The 16,007-nt window shown below is 39.4% G+C and overlaps 1 protein-coding gene across 2 annotated transcripts; it reads right to left on the reverse strand.

The window, feature by feature from the left end:
- On the reverse strand, positions 2,323-6,406 carry LOC109231982 (probable leucine-rich repeat receptor-like protein kinase At1g68400). Of its 2 annotated transcripts, XM_019397611.1 has the most exons (4): positions 5,700-6,406; positions 3,903-4,565; positions 2,739-3,261; positions 2,323-2,624 (listed from the first exon to the last, which is right to left on the reverse strand). In XM_019397611.1, the coding sequence occupies exons 1-4, from the start codon at positions 6,361-6,363 to the stop codon at positions 2,564-2,566; spliced, it is 1,911 nt and encodes a 636-aa protein (XP_019253156.1). In that variant the 5' UTR covers positions 6,364-6,406; the 3' UTR covers positions 2,323-2,563. The 2 variants fall into 2 exon arrangements, with proteins under 2 accessions (XP_019253156.1, XP_019253148.1); XM_019397603.1 differs by having other exon boundaries at positions 2,323-3,261; positions 5,700-6,405.

Consider the following 16,007-nt stretch of genomic DNA (forward strand, 5'->3'; position numbering starts at 1 on the left):
TATACGCGTCCACTCAATTTTTAGGCGCACGTCAGAAGGTTGAACAGATAAAAATCGAATATTTAAGTGGAAAAAAATAGAGAGACAGACATATTATTTAAGCTAAAACAAAATGGCTCCTTGATATTGTGACCCTTGTTTTTCTTCGGTAGATCAGAGTCGAATTCAAGATTTTAAGTCAGTCGTATATTATATCACTGCAACCCGTTACTCCTATGTAATAATGGGTACTGACTTAAGGTGAGTATATATTATTAAGATTTTCTAACTATGCACATCCAACCAACGGCCACTAGAGTTTTGGTCTAGCGATAAGAGAGCATCGCGTTATATGAGGATTAGGTACGCGTCATGAGTTTGAATCCTGCCGCAAATAAATACCTAATATTTAAATGGAAAAAGATAGAGATACAGACATATTTATTATCAAATTTCGAACGGTGTGCCATCGACCCTCGGGGATTTTGGAAGTTGTATGTGGAGTATTTGTCAAAACATTTGTTCCTATAGAAAGGCCCCTATATTTTCTCAAGTCTCTATCATGGGCCTTAACTGCAACTGGCATTGCAAAACAGGTCCTTTGTACATGTCTTTCTAGCCTTAATTATCCAGACTGGCTGAAAATGAAATCATGATAATGAAGCCATCATATGTAGAATGTATGCATTAATTATCTTTGTATGGTGCAAATGCTTTTCAATTTTGGTTGCTCACTCGATATTCGGTATCTGTTTTGGAGCTCGATTAGTCCAGGTCCGTACCAAAAAATTTCACTTTAGAAGGTAAAGTGCTTTCTACCAAAAGTGACTTCGTTCTTTGGATCAAATCTGATCTCTGATTAAGAATCGAAGGAGTAATTATAACTCCATCGTAACGTTTGATAGTTTCCCCCTTTTTTTCGTGGCCACTTGAAATACTATGCTAAATAAAAAAGAAACTAAAATTGAGAAAAGAACTACCACGTGATATTCTCTAGCCATGTCACTTAGGTGATGTGTCGAATTTTTATTTTTAAGAGTTAAATAAAATTGTTTTGATAAATATGTATTATTGTTGTTATAATTAATTTATTTGTATATCATGCATCTCTAAATTTAAAAAAGAAACTAAATTGACATTTAAGTATTGCTTCAAAAATTAGTCAAATTTGAGCAAAAGAAAATAAAAATGATATTGAAATCCGAAGGAGGTGGTTCAAGAGTGTGTGTTTTTTCTTTTATGGTAAAAAGTTTCAATGGTTCTCTAAAGTAAAACATCAAATATCTTCTCTTGAAACTTTATAGCTAAATATTATGGCCTTTAGCATGCGCGCGTCTCGACTATTGTTTTGCTGTATTTGTATCCACTGAGTTACATATACGTCGACACATAGACACACAAATATAATTTGTGCGTGCGAAAAGTTTAAAAATAATATTATATTATGCAATACATATTTATAAATTTTGAATCCGCATCTGATCCGCAAGAATGATACTATTTCATACATAAACTGCAAGAAGCTGTCAAGCTCTACTACAACTGTTAAATGTGGTACCAAATTCTATCTCTGGTTCAACCATATTCCAACAAAAAAATATTTGCTTCAAAAATTTTTGGACCAAATTAGAAAGTGGACTCTGTATTTTATTGATTACTTCAAAGAAGATAAAATGGAATTTTTCTCAAAATGGTTTAAATATTTGGTGTCCGAAATCCACTGGTCCAACTAGAACGGATTTGCACCGTAAAAAAAAATTAACTAAGAGGGTTTTAGCGCTCTCTGCCAAAGAAAATTTCGGTTAAGGGTAAAGGAACCTTTACCATTACACCGCAACCCTTAGCGATAGAAACAGTAATACTAGCTCAATAGTCATTGCTATTAAAAGTTCTTGAACAAATTTTTTTTTTGGCACCTTTTAATTAGTTGGATAACAAAATTCTGTTTTTGTACATTCTTATATTATTTCTTTCATTTTTTGAGTTGGATCTTTGATTAAATAGTGAGAATAACTTCCTTTCAGTCCAACAATAATCAGGGGCGGACACAGAGTAGAAGATACGGGTTCGATCGAACCTATTAGTTTTCGTCCAAATCATGTATTTGTTTCAAGAAATTCATTGAATATGTATAAATTATTAATTTAGAACTCAATAACTTTAAAATATTTTGTTACCTGAACCCATAAGGTTCAAATCCTTGCTCTGCCTCTAATAATAATGACAAATATAGTGTACATATAAGAAGAAAACAATTAGTGATCCTATTAATTTTTTTATTTCATTCTCTTTCCCAAACACAATTGTAAGAAATGGACAATACATGCAAGAAAACCAAAAAAATAAAAAATAAAAATTAAAGAATAGTATACTAATTGTACCAAATTACACAAAAAACCTTATGAGAACAATTTTTTAGGAAAAAAAATTTGAAAACAAAAAGTCATCATGGCTAATTGACTACTAAGAATCAAATCAATAGAGTTCAACAACATAAGGAGAAAAATTAGAAGTAAAGAACCGAGAAATCTCCGAGGGTTAGTGACGCAGAGTCTAAAATTCGGTGAATAATGAGTCTGTCCCTCTATCTGTTCTCCGTTTTCCTAATATCTTCAATCATTTTCTCCACCACAATCATCTTTGGCCTATCACCGAGTGACGCAAGGTCTGAAACTCGATGAGTAATGAGTCTGCCCCTTCATCTGTTCTCCGTTTTTCTGATATCTTCAATCATTTTCTCCACCACAATCATCTTTGGCCTATCTTTTGGAGATGAAACCAAACAAGCCATAGCAACTTTTAGAAGTGCAACCATTTCATCTTCCATCTCTTTATACCTAGCAAGTTCAAAATCAAATACATCCCAAGTCCATTCTTTATTCACAACTCTTTGTACCCATTTTGCCAAACTTATTTCTCCTTCACTTGTTGCAATTTTTCCTGTCAAAATCTCTAATAAAACCACTCCAAAACTATAAACATCACATTTTTGAGAAAATTTTCTTGGATTTTGGTTTGTGTTCATGTTGTTTTGAGTTAATAATTCTGGTGCTTTGTATCCATTATTTGATGAATTTGGCATTTGTAAGAGCAAATGGAGACATATATCAGAAATACAAGCATTGCCAAAGTGATCAATTAGTATGTTTGATGATGTGAAATTTCCATGGCAAATCTTGGTTTTGTTGTAACTATGCAAAAAAGCAAGTCCTTTTGCTGCTCCTAATGCATATTTTAATCTTGTTGTCCAATCCAATGGTGTTCTTCCTGGTCCACGATTTCCTGTAAGTTTAAGTTTTATGCACATATAACGTAAAAAAAAAAAATATTTACACTATAATAAATGTAACAAACTATAATAAAATAAGACATACAACAAGTTATAAAAGGTTAAATTTTAGTATTTGTACTAACAATATATATTAGTTAAACTTTAAGTCAATTAATCAATTACATCTCAATCCATAATAATCGAGATTAATTATATGAATTCTTTATATCTATTCCATTTTATTTAGTAATTTTATTCTAATATTAAACACTACTTTGTGTTAAGGTGAGATAGGGGAATTCTAAAGCTAAGGTTTTCTTTAAATTTCATACTTAACTCACAAAAATAACTAACTCTCAACTCCAATTAGTTTATATCCTATGTGTCTTTTGTTATATTCTTAACTACCGAAGGGAAACCTTAGAGCAACAGTAAAGTTATCTTTGTATGACCTATAGGTCACGGGTTCAAACCGTGGAATCAGCCACTGATGCTTGCATCAGGGTAGACTGCCTACGTCACACCCCCTTAGAGTGCGGTCCTTCCCGAACCCTGCGAACACGAAATGCTTCGTGCACCGGGCTGCCCTTTTTATATTATTACTAAATAATTTGAACTTTGGAATTAAAAAAGAAGAGATGAAAGAAATTACCATGTAAGAGATTATGAAGACTTCCATTGGGTAGAAAATCATAGACAAGAAGCAACTCCTCTTTAGAAGAATAATAAGCTCTAAGTGACACAACATTTTGATGTCTCAAACCACCAATTAATCTCAAAAATCCATCCAAATCCTTCATTTTCTTTAACTTTTCAATCACCCTTTTCACCACTACAACATCTTTACAATCCATAGCCACTTTATAACTTGTTCCAACACTCCCTTTTCCTAACATCTCAGCTGAAGCCTTCAATAAATCATCAACTTTACTAAATCCTTTGCACCCTTCAAAACAGACCATTGTTGCAAATTGATCACTTTTTTTGTCCTTTAAAATATGGCCATATTCAAATGAATGGTACAAACTTGAACTATTACTACTATCATGATATTTCTTGACCTTATTGTAAATTTCTTTTTCTTGATTCTTCTTTTTTCTGTAATAACAACACCATGTTATTACTAAAACTGTCAGCATAACTCCCACTGCATCAATTGTGACTATCAAAAGAAACATGTTTTCACTTAGATTTTTCTTCTTTTGATTAGGAAAGCTGAGTTGTGAAGGATCAGTATTCATCACAGTTGGATTACTATTCACTGTTTCACTCGGGCAAATTGATCGTAACGGATATCCACAGAGGTGAACGTTTCCTGTAAGAAAAATACATTAGCTTTCACATTTTTTTTTTCATAAAGCGAAATTGAGAAGGAGGGGAAATTGGATCACGTTGGACGAGTTGAATTAGTTAAAATATCATGGTATAGCCAGTTTTCACACTGGTCAATGAAAAATAGCCAGCGTTTACCAAGTCAATGAAAAATAGCCACTATTTTGCTGCAATAGAGACCGGTCCAGTATAATATACGGGAGTTCTGGTGCATTTGTGTACGAACTCCAACATATTATGCTGGACCGGTATACTTTGCTAACTCCTGTAAAATTTGCGGGAGACTGGAGCACCAGTGCTCCAAACTCCAGTATATTATACTGGACAATTATACTTGCTGGAACTCCCGTAAAATTTGCGGGAGTTCCAGCATAATTATGCTTGAACTCCCGTAAAATTTGCGGGCGTATTTTTCCGGATTTTGAACAGTGTTTTCGCTCAGATTTAAAGTGGCTAAATTTCGATGACTTTTGAAACTTGGCTATTTTTCAACGACCAGTGGTAAATCTGGCTACTTTTGAATTTCTCCCGTTGAATTATGACCTTTAATTACTTCAAGATTATTTGCACCATACGGCCTTTTTTGAAGCCACTCTTCAAATTCTGTCCCTTTTAGTCCAATTGACTAAGTTTCAACTAGCCCATGGAAATAACGGGGACAAAATTTAAATAATGGCCTCCAAAAAACCCATATAGTGCAAATAATCCGTTTTATGTTCATCTTTTCTCAACTCATTTTGACCGAAACAAACTTTAAACAAGTTAGTCCTAGCCCACTAAAACAATGAGGACAGAATCTAAATAGTGGCCTCCAAAAAAGCCATATAGTGCAAATAATCCGGTTTTTTTGTTCATCCTAACTCAACTCATTTTGACCAAACAAAATTTAGACAAGTTAGTCCATAACTCGTTTATTGATTTGACTGGCTTTGACCCGTTCAAGTTTGACCTGACTCGCCTATATGCTAATATTACCCGTAAAAGATAATAACAACAACAAAAAATCTAGTGTAATCGCCAGATGAAGTTTCGGAAGGGTAGTATGCATGCAAACCTTACTCCTATCTTTAAGAAGGCAGAGATTATGTTTCAGATAGACCCTCGGTTCAAGAATTACCTGTAAAAGATGTTACTGGAAATTTGGATAACCAATTTGGAATTTTCCCACTAAAGTTGTTGCCAGAAATATTGAAGTCCTTAAATGAAGCAACATGTCTTGTTTCATCCATACCAAGTGATCCACTAAATGAATTAAACTCAAGATGTAGAGTCATTAAATGTGGCAATTGATTCAACTCAGTCACCGGAATCTGACCGGAAAATTTATTATACGACAAATCAAGTCGTCGGAGACGGTTTAAACGATAAATCCCAGGTGGGAATTCACCAGAAAATTTGTTGTGTGACAAATAAACATGTTTGAGATTAGGCCAAGAATTGAAATTTGGAAATGAAGTGAGAAAATTATGGTGTAAACTTAGGTGACGAATTTGAGTAAGATGAATTAAAGGGTGTATAGAACCTGTAAGATTTAAGTGATTAAGTACAAGTTTAATGACTCGACCAGTCACGGGATGACACGTAACACCTAGCCATGAAGAACAAGGATCATTATTTTTGGACCAAGAAATGAGAAAATTTGAAGTGTCAACTTTGGATTTGAAGGTTAAAAGAGATGAGAAATCATCAGAATGAGATATGGTGAAGAAGATGGAGATGAAGAGAGAGAAAGAGAGAAATTTAGAGAGAGAAAAATGGTTTTTTGGATTTAGAGGTAGCATTTTTTTTTTTTTGGGAGGTTTGTTTTCTTTGGAAAAAGTTTATAGAAGAAGAAGGAGAATGAAGCTGTAATATGGTTGTATTTGATATTATTATCGTCTTATGATGATGTTGACATTACCGTTATCATTAATTATTTGTATTTTTCCATCCTTTTATATTTCTTTAATTTGCTAATAAATTCTCTTTTTTTTTTTTCTTTTTTGAGAATTTTCATCAACTTGACAGTATAATAATGGTAATATTATTTTCTCACCAAGTGTTTTCGCTTCCGCTTCTTTTTCCTTTTTTATTATGGTTCGCCTTTCTCACAGAAATATTCAAGTAAAATAAAACTAAAAATGAGAACCGTATTTTTTTTTTTGTTCCCTTTTCTTTTGTTGATTGATCAACTAAAATATTTTCAATATTTTAGATTAAGTTAGTTGAATGCATGATGTTGCATACATACTTAGATACTTGAAACCGAACAACCCCTTAAACTTGTTAGTATATTTCATTTAGACACTTGAAATAAGGATTGTTCCAATCAAGCACCCGAACACATGATAAAGTATTTTTATTAGACAGTTGTTGGGAAAATTTGAATAAATAGCTCTTGATTATCTTCTTTTGACGGAGCGAGTATTTTGTTTATCGAAGCAAGGATTTTATTTTTAGTTGATTGGGTTCTTTTAAGTGATATGTCTTATTTTTGTTTGTTACAAAGGCTTATATTTTATGTGCATAATTAAAGAATATGACATATTTTAAGCGATTAATTTATTCACGTAATGGGCACTTGAGACCACTTGCAAAAGATTTTCAAAGTTTGAGTCGAAAATGTATAATAGAAATAGTTTATCATGTGTTCAGGTACTCAATTAATATATACCTTAGTTCCAATGTCTACGTAAAATATAGTGACAAGTATAATTAAGAGGTTGTCGATGTATTCCGACTAAGGTATAAATTACAAAGCAAAACAAGATTATCCTAAAGTAATCTTCTTGGTGAAGTATTGAAAAGAAAAATGTGGAAGGTATAGAAAGAAAAAAGCAAAAAGGAAAGGAAAGAGTATAAAATTAGAAAGTGGCATTAGGTGTTTTTTTGGTTCTTAATCTTAGCTGTGAAGTGATGACTTGTGTTATGATTAAAGTTTGGTGGATTATTAATAAATGAAAAATAAATTTCTTAGCATTTTTTTGCACTCAATAATGGAAATTACCCTTCAATTATTCGTGAAGGATACGTATCATTTGTTTAAGTATATGTTACCGTTGCATTAACCCATGGGTTAATTCATCATTTACCCACTGATAAGATTTAAAGCAAATATAGTGTTTTGTGTAGTAATGTGTACTCATTACTAAAAATAACAACTACTAATTGAAAATCATTCGTGTAATTACGTTAAACAGATCAATAAATTTCGATTAGTTTTTTCGCATTTATAAGTATTTAATAGATAAATTACGTTTGCAAAAAAAACTTAATGTTTGACCAAAAAGTGTGAGACCTTTTGTTAAACTAATTACATAGGAAGATAGAAGGCAAATCCTAACCAAAGATAATTAACTCTAGATCAATAAATGCTAAGTAAGAAAAGTTGGCTAAGGTTAAGATCATGAACTCATAAAGGTAATGGAAAAAATCAAATGTATATGATGAACTTACGTTCATTTTCAACATCGTTACCCTACAATGTAAAATAATGAAGAAAGAAAGAATTCACCATTAACGGCCACGAGGCATGTCTTTATTTATTCCATAACGATGGTTACAGAAAAATGAATAGCAAGGTTCTGAACCTTCTTTCATCAGTGAAGAACCGTGTGATTTTTGTGTCCTCCCCCCTTTTTTCGTTCTCTTACCTAGTATATATACTGGGTATTCTCATTTACACCACAGTCATTAGCCAGAGTATCTAAGTCATTTAACTGTTGTACAGATTGACCCTCTGAAATGTCGTAACGTCCAATTCACCGTACAAGCATTTTAAGTACACGACCTCGGCCGTGGCCGAGGTGCTCGTTGCTATAGCATTGTATGAATACGACTTTGGCCCAAGTGACTGCCGTTTCTCTTCACGCAAATTCTTGTTTGGTCATATTTCGACCCATACAGTTGGCCCCTCCGCCTATTGGGGTCATCTTTTGGCTAGCTCGATGGGCGGACTCTGTCGATTCGAAAGTTGTGAGAAATCTGAGCACTTTGGGCGATGGGAGAGTACCTCGTGGCGAGGTAGCGACGTGACATTTCGAGAGCTGCATCAAACCGTCATGTCAGTTCAGAATGTCATTAGAACTCCTCATGCGTCATTATGGCGCACGTTTTCTATGTATCGCGTCGTTTCCCGTGCCCTTTCCGTTTTCAAAATGGCGGTGTTTGGTTTTCCCGCTCAGGGTATTTATATCCCTATAAATAGGGGAAAATCTTATATTTGAATGCTATGCTTCCCAATCGTTCAAGAAAGACTCGCAGCTTTCTTCTTCTCCTTCAGTTTCTCACATTTCCCTTTCTCTTAAAATTCTTGTGACTGCTACCTTTTTCTCATTCCCGATTTTCGCAACCAAAGAAGAGATGGCTAGTGCATCCTCCAACCCTGATAGACCCGTTGGTGCCCCGGTACTGGAAAACGATATTCCCCCACTCGAAGAGGGAGTGGCTATGGTGGAGGATGAAAGTTTTCCGACGGTGGATGAAGTGGTCCCCCGCCCAGGAAAGGCAAGGACTGACTTCAAGAGCCCTGCTGAGGATGAGTTTGAACCTGTTATTTCTACGATAGATGCCGCGGCGCTCACCACATTTAAAACCAAATGGAGAATCCCCGATCACATTGAACTGGTTTCGACGGGTCGTGACATAGTGCATATACACTGCCCAGGCTACTGCACGTTTTACGCATATCCATTTGTCATCAGATACACGCTTCCCCTTCCTTCCTTGGCGGTGGACTTCTGCCGCTTCTACGAAGTGTGTCCGACTAAACTCTCTCCGTACGTATACAAGCTCTTCCTTATGCTCATCAAGTACGCGGAGCTGGCCGATCGAGGAATTTCTCTACAACACATGCTTCACCACTTCGCCCCCTATTTTTATAGGGGTACGATGATTCATCTTCGTCACCGGGGAACCAAGGGTTTGGTGGCGAAGATGGATGACAAGACCAATCGCCTCTTCTGGGAGAACTTCTTCTATGTCCGAACAGAGCATGTGGTATCGAACCCTGCGAGGTTTTCCTGAGACGTGGAATTTCGCCCGTAGGTCTTTCCTTTTTTTTTTTTTCAAATGGCCGTTGGTCGTCTCCCTTTAGTGACTTCGTCGAGTTTTTTGTTTTTGTTTTTTCAGCCGAGAGAGTACCTCCTCCGCAAATTGCTAATATTCCCGAGTGGGTGAGGTCAATTCTGCCCCACACGATGGGGATTCGCGAATGGGCACCTTTCCACAAGAGGTTTGGGCGCAAACCTTCCGCTGGTGAGTTGGCTTGTTTCGGCCTTAGTTTCTTTGTTCTTTGCTCCGTATTTTCCTTTACCTTATATCTTCGTTTGGTAGAATTTCTTTCATTGGCAGGTCAGAGGAGAGCGAGAAGGGCGAGGGCCTCTGTGTTTGCTTTCCGTCAGCCGGCTTCTTCTGCCAGGCCCATACTAGTGGTAGCTGTGGATGAGGGCGTCCAAAGTCTGGCCGTTCCGCGGACCGCGTCCGCGTCCGAACCTGTTCGTTCGGAGGTCGCTCTTCGGTCGGACACTCCGGTCCCCACAGTTCTTTCGGCGGACGAACCTTCTTATGATGGTGGTGAAGAGGCCCCGTCAAAGAGGCGGAGGGTAATATCGGAGGGGGCGTCTTTGATTGAAACGCTCTCAAGGGATGACCTTGTTTCGGCGGTGTCTGAAGCCGGCGGTGATGCCAACCTGGGTGTGAAGGCGATGCTTATTTCGATCGTGGAAGAGGCTGCCGTGGTAGAGGGACAGAGTTCGGAGGCCGCCGTGATTGTTCCGAGCGGTCCATCAACGTCTCGGCAGGGACGCGCCCCCTATTCGACTAATGAGAGGTTGAAGGGCGTAGTGGTAGATGATTATGCATCTGATTCTGATATTGATCCTGAGGATATGAGGATGTTCGAGGAAGGTTTTACCAGGATCAATGTGAGGGCGGAAGGTCCTTCTCGTGTGCTCGAAATTCCATCGGACTTTAACCTGTTGGAGGACACGGTGGACTTGGTGGCCCAATTTGACCTTCTGTGCTCCGCCGCTAAAAGCAGGTCTCTTTGGGAGAGCAGCGATTCTGGTTTGTCACGCGGTATGGCTGGGATGGCCTTGAGGGTGAGTTACTTTTGCTATTTTTGTTGTTTTGTGCCATTTGCTTTCGCTGATTCTTTTTTTTTTTTTTGACTTACATGCTGGAGATCAAGAGTGCTCATCGGGCTGAGACGCGGGCCGATGTCTTTCTAAAAATGGCCGCGAAGTATCGCCGGTATCGCGATAGGTGCCGTGAGATGCACGCGCAGCTTAGGGCGGGCAGTAATACTCAATCCCTCAGGGAGGAGTTGGAGAAAAGGGATGAGGATCTGATGCGGTCTATCCGCAGATGTAGCGAGCTCGAGGGGCTGCTTAGGGTCAAGGACGAGGAGCTTGAGGTGGGCAAAGGGGTTGCGGCGGAATGCGAGGATCTTCAGGTGAATGTGTTGTCTTTGCGAACCGAGCTTGAGCAGAATGCCACTAGAGTTGCCAATCTAAGCGCAGAGTGGACGGAGAAGGTGGCTGAGTTAGAAAGGAAGGTATTCGAGTTAGAGAGGGCCGATGGAGCCCGAGTGGCAGCTTTGGCGAGGGCAGCGGCGCTGGAAGACACTGTCCTCTTCCTTAGGTCTGAGAGGGAGGTTGAGAGGGCGACGACCACACTGAGGGAGGCAAGGCTCGAGGAGCGGATCGGTGAGCTCGAGCGGGATGCCTCGAGCCTGGGAGACCAAGTTGTGGCTCTCGAGGTCGAGAAGGCGCAGCTGTTGGCTCAGGCCTCCCCTCAAGAATCTACTTCTGTTGTTGTCCCCTGCCATTTGTACGAGATATGGATCCATGCTGAGGCCCAACAAGATATATATGAGAATTTGTGGGCGACCGGGAGCGTTCCTGAGGCCGTTTTTGAAGACGCTCGAGTTAAGGCACGCGAGGCTCGTCTTGCCTGTGGTTACGACCCTACGACACCAGAGGCCGGTGGGGGCGCTGCGATCGGATATGGGCTTCCTTCTGATGATGACAATGCTGGCGAGGACGGTGGTGGAGATGATGCCGAGTGAAGTTTTTGCAGCTTTTTGTACTTAGCTTCTTTTTTTTGTTGCTTTTTTTTCCTTTCACGGGGGCCCGCTTTTGGCCTTTTGTAAGACGTTGTTGCATATGTATATCTTCTGAATAAGATAGTTGGTTTGCCTTTGATTGTATATCTCTGAGTTTCATTCATCATTTTTCATTTTCATTTTTCATCATCATTTTTTTTGAAAAAGATCTTCCGATTTTCCCGTGACGAGTCCCTGATTTTTAGTTGGGAAATCGAATGAGGTCGAATTTAGCTCGCTGATTCGAGCGAGGCCGGATCTCATCTCGTTAGTTTGAACTGGGTCGAGCCTTACTTTGTTAGTTCGAGCGAGTTCGAACCTTACTTTATTAGTTCGAGCGAGATTGAACTTTATTTTGTAAGTTCGAGGAGGTTGAACTTTATTTTATTAGTTCGAGCGAGGTCAAACTTTATTAACTTGGACGGAAGTCGAATTTTACTTTCTTTAGCCATGGCCGGGGGCCGTAGGGGTGTTAGTTCGAGCTAGGTCGAATTGTAACCCATTATGAGTTCGAACGACGTCGAACTTTGGCTTGTGAACTCGAGCGAAGTCGAATTTTACTTTCTCTTGGCGATGGCCGGGAGCCGTAAGAGTGTAAATTCGAGCGAGGTCGAATTGTAACTCGTTATGAGTTCGAACGAGGTCAAACTTTGGCTTGTTAATTCGAACGAGGTCGAATTTTACTTTCGCTTGGCGATGTCTGGGAGCCGTAAGGGTGTAAATTCGAGCGAGGTCGAATTGTAACCCGTTATGAGTTCGGACGAGGTCGAACTTTGGCTTGTTAATTCGAACGAGGTCGAATTTTACAATAACTTGGTGATGGCTGGGAGCCGTAAGGGTGTAAATTCGAGCGAGGTCGAATTGTAACCCGTTATGAGTTCGAACGAGGTCAAACTTTGGCTTGTTTATTCGAACGAGGTCGAATTTTACTTTCGCTTGGCGATGGCTGGGAGCCGTTAAGGTGTAAATTCGAGCGAGGTCGAATTGTAACCTGTTATGAGTTCGAACGAGGTCAAACTTTGGCTTGTTAATTCGAACGAGGTCGAATTTTACTTCCGCTTGGCGATGTACGGGCTCGCTGGAGTGGTAAGAATGTTGCATGCTGCCTTGTTTTTATTGGAGAATATTACTCGTTGCTGCATCGTTTATGCATGTGTCGGGGTGAGTCCCAGTTTATCTAATCTTGCTTTCATTGGAGAATATCATGCGTTGTTGCATAATTTATGTATACGTCGGGTGAGTCCCAGTCTATCTAGTCCCTTCATTGCTCGGCCTAGAGAGACCATTGACGGGACGGGCGATGAACTTACTGCTTGGGCTTCTGGGCACTCTGGGACTCGATTAATTCGAACGAAATTCGGACGTGATTCGTAGTATTTTGTCGGCTGAATTGGCGTAGCATCTCCATGGTGAGCATACGGGCAAGCTTTTTCGTGTTCATGTTCTGCGTGTGTTTGAGAGATTGTACGTTCCATGGAATCTCCGACTAGTCCCAGGCTATGGAGATTGTTTCTTAATGATGCCGGCTTGTTCTGAGCTGTTTGTCTGTTATTCATAGTATGGTACGGTGTGGGGGGTATTCCCGATTTGCCGTTTGCCGTAGGGAAGAACTTAGAGCATGTATGTCGGCTAGCCTTCGTTCGCGTATTTGGGAGAACGTCCCTGTTCTCTGTTTCACTTTTCTCTCTTTTTTAAGAAGGAATAGCATGTTAGAAGTACATAGAATCATCTGTTACCTTGGTCGGCTGTTTAGTTGACGAATGAGGGGGATTTGCCACGTTTCCCTTGACGGCTGCGCTCTTTAGATCTGGGAAGTTCCCTCGTTTGGCAATGAACTAGGATCGCGCCGCAGGGCGGCTCGCCTGGTTCTGTATTCTGGTACTAGTTTCCGGCCAGATGTCGGCTTCGGCTTTGCGTGCAGCCCCGTCACTTGTTGGGCTTTGGCATCTCGTGGGTGGACGATCCACTCCCCCCATTAGGGTCTCGAGTTTGAGTCCCAGTTCGTCTCAGTCCCGGGCGCGCAAAGATGGCAGAAATGTAAGTCATACCACAAACATACAGACGAGGAGTATTTTAGTCAGTAAATTATACAAGCATCGTCTCATACAGTAGGAGGGAAGGCGATATGCGTAGGATGTTGGTGTTGGGTACTAACCTGGAAATGGGATTACGGGCGCGTTTGGTGTGCGTAGTCATAGTCCCACCACAATGGCTCATGTTCACAATGCATCAGGGCTGCTACTGTGGCGCAGCGCAATTTTCGTGTGTAAACCAGGGATAACTCCGGTTTCGTGGAAGGATTTAACCTTGGTTGGTTCGGCGGTTTCGGGGGTTTACCGACCGGTTTCGCAAGTTGACATTCTAGTGAAAGGGTAAAACTTCACCGAACGGGAGATAGAGCTAAGACCATGCTTGGATCTAGAGGGAACTAAGGCTTTGGCTAGAAAATCCCCACAGACGGCGCCAAATTGTTTGACCAAAAAGTGTGAGACCTTTTGTTAAACTAATTACATAGGAAGATTGAGGGCAAATCCTAACCAAAGATAATTAACTCTAGATCAATAAATGCTAAGTAAGAAAAGTTGGCTAAGGTTAAGCTCATGAACTCATAAAAGTAATGGAAAAAATTGAATGTATATGATGAGCTTACATTGATTCTCGACATCGTTACTCTACAATGTAAAATATTGAAGAAAGAAAGAATTCACCATTAACGGCCACGGGGAATGTCTTTATTTATTCCATAACGATGGTTACCGAAAAATGAATAGCAAGGTTCTGAACCTTCTTTCATCAGTGAAGAAGTGTGATTTTTGTGTCCTCCCCCCTTTTCTTCGTTCTCTCACCTAGTATATATACTAGGTATTCTCATTTACCCCACGGTCATTAGCTAGAGTATCTAAGTCATTTAACTATTTTACAGATTGACCCTCTGAAATATCGTAATGTCCAATTCACCGTACAAGCATTCTAAGTACACGACCTCGGTCGTGGCCGATGTGCTCGTTGCTATAGCATTGTATGAATACGACTTCGGCCCAAGTGACCGTCGTTTCTCTTCACGTAGATTCTTATTTGGTTAGATTTCGACTCATACACTTATGTCATACAAAACAAACGTGGAAGGATAGAGTACGTGTTAAATTTGTACTTTCGCGTTACCCTCGTGTTTAGTTGCTATGGTTGGAGAAGGAGCTAAAAATACTTGCAAATGAATGTTTAACCAATTCAAACACCAAAATTAGTTAATGATGCAAACTTAATAAAAAAATTACTCGAGTTAGATAATATTAGATTAAAAGCAGGTGAATAATTAGTGTTCTTTTAACTTGGACAAGTTGCTATGTACCCAAACTGATAATTCTGTTAATGTTGCCTTATCTATAACTAGGTTACTTTCTATTATGATAATTACACTATAAAATTAACTAAGGTCACAGCCTGTCAATTATCCAATAGAATTTTCAAAGAAAAAATGGTTTAATATTTTCAATTCAAGCCGAAATAAGAAATGACTGAAACACCATGTAACGATCCGACTGGTCATTTTGAACAATTGCATCCGGTTCGGCAATTTGAGTTCAAGAGCAACTTTACATTATGTATATCGACTTGTGTGCAGGGTTGGATTCAGTTTTCGGATGAATCAGAGTCGAATTGGAAAGAAGGAATATAGTCCTAGAAGCTTAAGCAGAGAGAATTTGACCGAAATTTGACTTTTGAGTAAACGGCTCCGGAATGAGTTTTGGATGATGTCAGTAGCTTTGTATGGTGATTTTGGGCTTGGGCGTGTGTTCGGATTTGGGTTTGGAGGCCCGTAGGGTAATTTGAGGCATTTTGGTGAAAGTTAGAAAAGTTGAAGTTTGGAAAATGGAGAGGTTTGACCCATAGTTGACTTTTATGTTATCGAGGTCGGAATGCGATTTTGAAAGTTGGAACAGCTCCGTTTTGTCATTTGGGATTTGCCTGCAAAATTTGGTGTCGTTTGGAATTGATTTGATATGGTTCGGACGCTTGGTTGCAATTCTAGAGGTTCTTGAAGTTCATAGTGATTTTCATGCGTTTTGGCATCTGATTTGTGGTCTTAGCGATGTTTGAAGTGATTTGAAAGTGGGGCTAAGTTCGTATGATGTTATGGGATGTGTTGGTACATTTGGTTGAGGTTCCAGAGGCCTCGGATGAGTTTCGGGATAAATTTTGAGCGGGTCCGGGCATTTCGGTACTCTGAGATGGTTCTGGCACTTTTGGGAGTGCGGACCGCACCAAAAATATACGGACTCGCAGAGGGGAGTGCGGACCGCACTAAAATTTCGCGGACCTCAGTGCGGACCACACAATTTG

The sequence above is a fragment of the Nicotiana attenuata genome, chromosome 1 (genome assembly GCF_001879085.1).
Source record: "Nicotiana attenuata strain UT chromosome 1, NIATTr2, whole genome shotgun sequence".
Taxonomy (NCBI): Eukaryota; Viridiplantae; Streptophyta; class Magnoliopsida; order Solanales; family Solanaceae; genus Nicotiana; species Nicotiana attenuata.